The sequence below is a fragment of the Anopheles cruzii genome, chromosome 3 (assembly GCF_943734635.1).
Source record: "Anopheles cruzii chromosome 3, idAnoCruzAS_RS32_06, whole genome shotgun sequence".
Classification (NCBI taxonomy): Eukaryota; Metazoa; Arthropoda; class Insecta; order Diptera; family Culicidae; genus Anopheles; species Anopheles cruzii.
The window spans coordinates 43,761,723-43,768,926 of NC_069145.1; the positions used below are offsets into that span (position 1 = coordinate 43,761,723).

Sequence of the window (7,204 nt, forward strand, 5' to 3'; positions counted from 1 at the left end):
GTGAACCGATCTACTATCGTAAGTAGGTACGTCATGTTTTCGGACGGCGGTAAGGGACCTACAATATCCATGTGGACGTGATCGAATCTGCCTTTTGGAATGGTGAATGATTCGATCGGGGAGCGCGTGTGTCGATTAACTTTTGCTTTTTGGCATCCTGTGCAGGCACGTGTCCAGTTTGAGGCGTCTTTGTTCATGCTTGGCCAGAAGTATCGGTCTGTCAGCAGCTTCCTTGAGGCTCGAATGCCTGGGTGCGATCCGTTGTGGATACCCTCGAAAACAGTTTTGCGTAGTGACGATGGCACGTATAACCTGTTTTGTCCGGTCGATGTCTCGAAAACCAGGTTCGATGTGTCCAACGTTAGTCTGCTTAGCTTGAATTTGGCTGTTTCGCTTGTTGCCTCTAGCAGTTTCAGTAATTGTGCGTCGTCTTTTTGATGATCTGCCACTGTTTGGTAATCTAAATCAGTGATTGAATCTATGTCGGCAATACGTGAGAGCGCGTCCGCAAATACATTGCTTTCGCCTGCGATGTATCGAATGTCCGAGGTGTATTGCGATATGAAATCCAGCTGCCGATTTTGTCGCGGAGATTTTTCTGTTTGTGACGTTAGGGCTGTTGTCAATGGTTTGTGGTCAGTGTAAACTGTGAAATCTCTTCCTTCCAAGAAGGGTCGGAAGTGCTTGATGCTGAGGACGATCGCTAGCAATTCCCTGTCGAACGTCGAGTACTTTTTTTCTGTAGGTGTTATTGATTTTGAAAAGAACGCTAGGGGTTGCCAACGTGATTCAACTTGCTGTTGTAGAACTGCCCCTACTGCATTGTTGGACGCGTCTGTAGTAAGCGAGTAACGTGCGTCGCTTCTTGGATGTGCCAATAATATTGCTTTGGCTAAGTCGTCTTTCACTTGCCGAATGGCTTCCTCGTGCTCTTCCGTCCAATAAAACTGCTTCGATTTCTTCCCGCTGAGTTCAGCTACCAAGGTGTAAAGTGGTACTAATTTCCGTGAAACGCCGGGAAGGAATCGGTGAAAGTAGTTGATCATTCCTAGAAGTCGTTGTAGTTTTTTTGTGCTTGTTGGTGTTGGGAATGAAATTATTGCTTCTATCTTGCTTGCACTCGGTTCGATTCCTTGCTCGGATATTGTGTGGCTTAGGAATTCTAAACTGGAGGCACCCAATACGCACTTTGCCAGCTTGATTCTCATGTCGTATTCTGCCAGCCGCTGGAAGACTTTTTCCAAGTGTTCTATGTGCGTCTCTTTTGACGGGCTGGCGATTAAGATGTCGTCAATGTAGACGAAAACGTGTTGTAGATTACTAAAGATGTTGTTCATGAATCTTTGGAAAGTCTGGCTGGCATTCCTCAGACCAAATGGCATCCGTAGGAATTCGTACAGCCCAAATGGTGTTGTTATGGCCGTCTTTGATACGTCTGCCGGGTATGAGGTGATACGCTCTAACTATGTCCAGCTTCGAGAAAAATTTACATCCGTGAAGATTCATAGTGAAATCTTGCACGTGCGGTATGGGGTAGCGGTCTGGTGTTGTCACTGCATTCAATCGTCGATAATCGCCACATGGTCGCCAGTCTTGATCCTTTTTTCTGGCCATGTGCAAGGGCGAAGAGACGTGCGACGATGATGTACGACAAATTCCCATTTCTACCATGTTTTGAAATTCGGCTTTAGCGATGTTGTGCTTCGCTGTGTCCAATCGCCGAGGTTTTGAAAATGGTAGGTTGCCTTTTTTTATGCTTTCATGCGGGCACAGGCCCAGGCACCTTTTATTTGCGAAAGTTACCCTGCCCCTGTCCCTCTCTCTAAGCCCTTTGTGCGCCTTGCCAGTTTAGCGTGCGTCACAGAGAGCCGTGGGTCGATATCGTCCCAATCACAGATTATTTTCCCGCTCGATTATCCGTGCACTTCTTACTCGTCTCCATCTACCAGCGTCGTCTAATTGTCAGGATGTCGCTGTTTTAAGCCGCGGTCGTGCTTCTTTGCGGCTCATGACTCTGCTCGCCCGATGTCGGTCCACAGAGATCTGCGCAACCCGCGCCTCGATGTCGTCGAGCGCTCCCTGTAGCCTCGTTATGGTGTTGTCGTCAGCTCCAGTTTTCCTCGCAGTGAGCAGTGCCATCCTAGCACTCAGGCGTTGCTCCCTGACGAGTAAGATCGGACAGTTGGGTTTCACGGCCAGCTGACGGTCGAGGCGCCGCTTCTGCTGTCTAAGGTTGACGCCCTCTCGCCGCATCTGTTCGCGGAGGACGGCTGCTGCCGACGTCTGTTGTCCTCTGCTTTGCTGTTGCTGTGCCTCTGTTCGAGGGTTCCTCCTCTGCTCGTCGTTCCATGCCTCCTGAAGCACGGTGAGGATCCTCTGTGGTCGAATGCCCTCTCCTGAACCCGAACTGATTCTGTGATAGACGCGGGCCCTCCGGGTGGTCCTCCAACCAGTTGTTGAGGCGATCCAATATTATGCGCTCAAACGCTTTAGCGACAGAGTTAAGCATGCATAATGGCCTATACGACGACGGTAGGCCAGGTGGTTTGCCAGGTTTGTTGAGCAATACCAACCGCTGAGTCTTCCACTGGGTGGGGAATGTTCCCCGATCAAGTAGCCGTTGGAACAGCCGCCGAAAGACTTCCGGGTAGAGTGCCATCGCCGTCTTGACCGCGTAATTTGGCAGCCCATCCGGGCCAGGGGCCTTTTTGGCCGGCAGGCGTTGGCTCGCAATACGCAGGATGTCTTCATTGGTTACACGGCGGATGGGTGCGTCTTCATCCCTGACTCGTCTAGTTGGCCATGTGATCAGCGGGTGCTGTGGGAACAGGTGTCTCACGATGCCATCCAGCATTTCTGGATCGGTAATCGGCGGGCTTCGCTTCCCTTGGAGCCTCGATCTGACCAACCTGTATGCGTTACCGTACAGATTGTCAGCCGCTGAGTTCGCCAAATCCACTGCGCAGATCTTCTTGCGTTGAGCGCTCTCTTCTTCCATTGCTCGTATGGACTGTTGGTATGCGATGTTGGCTTCTTCGAACTCTGGTGTAGTTTTGAAACCTTCCATGACTCTTTTCGCGTGATTGGAAGCCACACGAAGATCGGTCATTTTGGTAGTCCACCAATAAAGTGACCTACGCGGGCCAGGTTTGCTGCTGCGTCGTGGCATGGTGGCGTCACATGCTTTGGTAATCTGTCTGGTCAGCTCTTGTATGTCTCCGGTTTTGATGTCCTCAAACCGCTGCGCTGCGAGCGAGTGGAGAAAGAGCTGGACCGGTATACATTTGGGTGAAACAGATGAGGATCAAACTTGCATGTCGGTGGACTAATCGGATAATCCTCTTCGAAAATCATAACCATTTTGTACAGACCTCCTTCCCATGATGTCTGAAATCACAAAACAATGGAAACATTTGTTCCGGCATTGAAAGAAGAAGAGTAAGATTTTAGGCCATTAAGGCCGGTTAAATTATGGCTTTTATCTACGACTTACATCCTTTTTCCCCGGAATAGCACATTCCCACTTCAGGAAATTTAGACTTCCATCAACTTCCAAGAAAGTAGGTTGCCTTTGGTTTCGATATAGTGTGTCACCGAATGTCGTACTGGTGCGTTGTAGTCTGGTGGTTCTAGCAGTGATGGGTATCGCTTTAATATTGCGTTGAATTCATTGTCTTCCATCCTGCTGTTTTTTGGTGAGGGCGTATCTACCATTGCGATCGTGCCCAGCGTATTGAGATGGGTGGTCGCGTCGATTAACTTTCGTTTGCTAAGATCCACCAATATTTTGTTCTTGAACAAGAAATCTGCTCCTAAAATGGGTCTATTAACGGCGGCTATAATGAAAACGTGTCGGAACACTCTCCTCAATCCCAGACTTACGCTAAGCAGCTTTGTACCAAACGTTTTAATGGTACTTCCGTTGGCTGCTGTGAGTGTTGTGTCTGTTGGTGTGGAGGTTCCCTTTGCCATGTGGTGTGGAATGACGGATACATCAGCTCCCGTATCAACTAAAAAGGTAAGTTTGGTTATGTCGTCGTTGATGAATAGACGAGCGGTGAAGCTGTGCGATGCTCGCGGAGTGTCCGTCCCGATCCTCGAGCAGTTTAGTTTTTTTGGTCGTCATCGGTTGTAAAGTTGCACGGCTGGATACATTTTTTGGCGTTTTTCCCGAAGCGGTAATGATACCAGCACGTTGCATATTGACGCTGTCTCGACCCTGATCTGCTTGGCGATCGATCTCCCTGGAACTCGCCTCGCGACCGTGAGTTGCTTCTTCCGCGTGTGTTCAGCCCTTTCAGCATCTCGCGCAGTTCGCCGATTTCCCGTCGCATTTCACTTAGCTCGCTGTTGTTGTTCTGCTCCACCTGTGCGATGCCGTTGCTTTGCGTGCACTCCCATAGGCGGTCCGCGATCTTCAGCTGTTCGGCGTGCTCCTTGGTGTCCACTGCGATCAGCGCTATCTCAATTTGTTTCGGCAGTCTCGACTTCCACAGTTTCTGGATTAGGTTCACTGACAGGTCGGTCGAGTCTCCCGCTAGTTGCACCATGTGCCGAAAGAAATCGGAAGGCGTTCTGTCGCCGATCTCAACGTGGTACAGCAGTTTCGACAGCCTGGTTTCTTCGCTCGATGAAAGGCGAGCAAGGATTTGCTCTTTCAGGTGGGTGTACGGCTGTTCCGGGTGCGGTGCTTTGATTATGTCCAGCACCTTCGCCAAGGTCTCTTTCGGTAGCGCGCTTATAAGGTACGAGTAGCGCGTGCGTTCCTGCGTTACTCGTGATATCTCAAACTCAGCCTCTGCTTGTACAAACCAGACTTCTGGCACTTCTTCCCAAAACGATGGAAGTTTGGTTGAAATTTTTTCCACTGCTGGGAAAAAGTTTGATGCCGCCGATGACGTTTCTGTTTCGTTGGTTTTAAGCGACATGGCGGATCCTGCCAGTCAGTGACCTTGCTGCGAATTTGCGATGGCGGCCGCTGTGGCGCGTGCTGACGTGTCGTCGTTCTCGCTGTATGCGCCACGCGGGAGCTCCGCTTGATGCTTGTCTTTGCTAGTCACACAGGTTCACTTTTATGCTCAGTAGCTTATTCAATGTGCAAAGCAAAATATGATAACTTTTTACGGTCAGACCACGCATCGGCAGGTTCTTTGTCACCGGGTGCTGGATTTTGTGTTCTCTCTGGGGTCACCAATGTAATGTCTCGTGCCGTTGACTTAGCACGATAGTGTTACTTTATTTACATTTACAAGCTGATTGACGGGTACTGACTTTATTCACAATCTAGGCGAGACTGACTCGCTACGTGCGCGATCACGTTCTAACCGTGCTCGTACCGGCCGCGTACCGGCACGCACACTAGCGCAACGTTGTCAGGAATAGTTGACGGTTGACTACTGCCGCCACCTATACTAGCGCCTTACTGCTGCCGCACCTACACTACTGCTGCCGGCACCTACAGTATCGCCTTGCTGCTGATACCACCACATTGTAAATAGAACAAGCAACTCTGAATACTTCTTTCTCTGTTAAATCCATATGTGATAACTTAATACATCGAAAAATTTCGGCAAGTGTCGAATTAAATCTCTCGACCGTACCATTGCTTGTGCTATGGTTGGGAGGGATAAAGAATGTTTTGATGTTTAAGCTTTCCAAAAGTGATCTGATTTCAATGGACTTAAATGTTGGTTCGTTATTGGCAATAATCAAATTTGGGGATCAATAGATAGAGAAAAACTTCCCCAGTCCTTTTCGTACGTCTTGGATATTTCTAGATTTAATAGGAATTATTGTTCTGAATCTGAAGAATTTATCTACAAATGATTGTTTAATGAAATTTAATTGTTTAATAAAAATGTATAAATGAACTATATCCAGAGGTTGTTTTGCATCGGGGGTAAGACCCAATTTGATTTTGTATGGATGGCGATCATATTTGTTTTGATTACAGATGCGGCATAGTTTTATGAACTGTTGTATTTTTTTTTATTCATTTTGGGAAAAAAATAATTGTTTGAGATACGCTTATTGTTTTCCCAAATGCCGCGGTGTCCAATTTCGTGAGTTTTCTCAATTACTTGGTTTTGTTCTTCTGCTGACTGCAGATCTATTACTTTCTTTTTTGTAAGGAAAACTTTGAATGTTTACTCTCTACTGAAATATTTTTTGTAAGTGTTTTGAACTACCCCCATTAAATTTTCAGGACATAAAATACAATTCGATCTCTTGACATCTATAAACTCTTTAAACATGTTTATGAGATACGTTTCATCAAATGTTAATTTTATAATCGTTCGCCTGAAGTTTCGTGGGAATATTTCTTCACATTTTTCTTCTTCATTGGGGCCTATATTCAGTTCGATTTGATTACTAAAAGCGTTTAATGGTAATTCGGTACACGAGATGAATACAGAATCGTCAGTATCTGCGGAATGCGCTGTTGCTCCTGTGGAAGAAGAAGAATCTTCTTCCGCGCTATTTGCATTCAAATTTTGTCTTATTCTTGAAAGACTGTCTGCAACAACATTCTGTTTTCCAGATCTGTATTTAATCTCGTAGTTGAATTCCTCTAAATAGAGGCGCCAATGAATAAGCCTCGTGTTAGTGTCTTTGAGGTTAAGGCTGTGCGTTAGGGGTTTATGATCAGTGTATAAAGTGAATTTTCTACCATAAAGGTATGGGCGAAAATATTTGCAAGCCCACACAATAGCAAGTAATTCTTTTTCTATTGCGGAGTAATTTTCTTCGGACTTATTCAAAGTTCTGGAAGCAAATGCGACAGGTTTATCGCTGCCTATTTTCCCTTGTGATAGCACAGCTTCGGGGACTCTCTCGGGACTCAGCGACGCCGGCCGGGGACTCTCTCGGGGGTAGGTCTCGCGACGACCCCAAATCGACGCCACTGCGATCGCAACCGCCGCGCTATGGAGCCGCTGACGTTGCTTGTTCGTAACATTCTCCCCGCAGTGAAGCGCGGGCTTGCGCTTCACTCCGTTCATCCAGCGGCTCCACCGGATGTGCTTCGTCGGGCGGTGCCACGTCCAGGATCGCGATTTTGGTGGTTGGCCGTTCCAGAAGTCCGGCTCCCGTCTGTATGGTTGCCCGTCGCACCTGTCCGTCCTTGGCACGAACGACCTTGATGATCCGGCCACTGGGCCAATAGTTCCTTGGGTGGTTGTTGTCCGCAACCAAGGCTAGCGCG

The 7,204-nt window shown here is 47.8% G+C and overlaps 1 protein-coding gene across 1 annotated transcript; it reads right to left on the bottom strand.

Annotated features, from left to right (window-relative positions):
* Positions 1-4,106: 4,106 nt before the first annotated feature.
* Positions 4,107-4,928, bottom strand: LOC128270461 (uncharacterized). The gene has a single exon (XM_053007862.1). It carries the CDS (start codon positions 4,926-4,928, stop codon positions 4,107-4,109), a length of 822 nt encoding a protein of 273 aa, XP_052863822.1.
* Between the last annotated feature and the right edge of the window lie 2,276 nt (positions 4,929-7,204).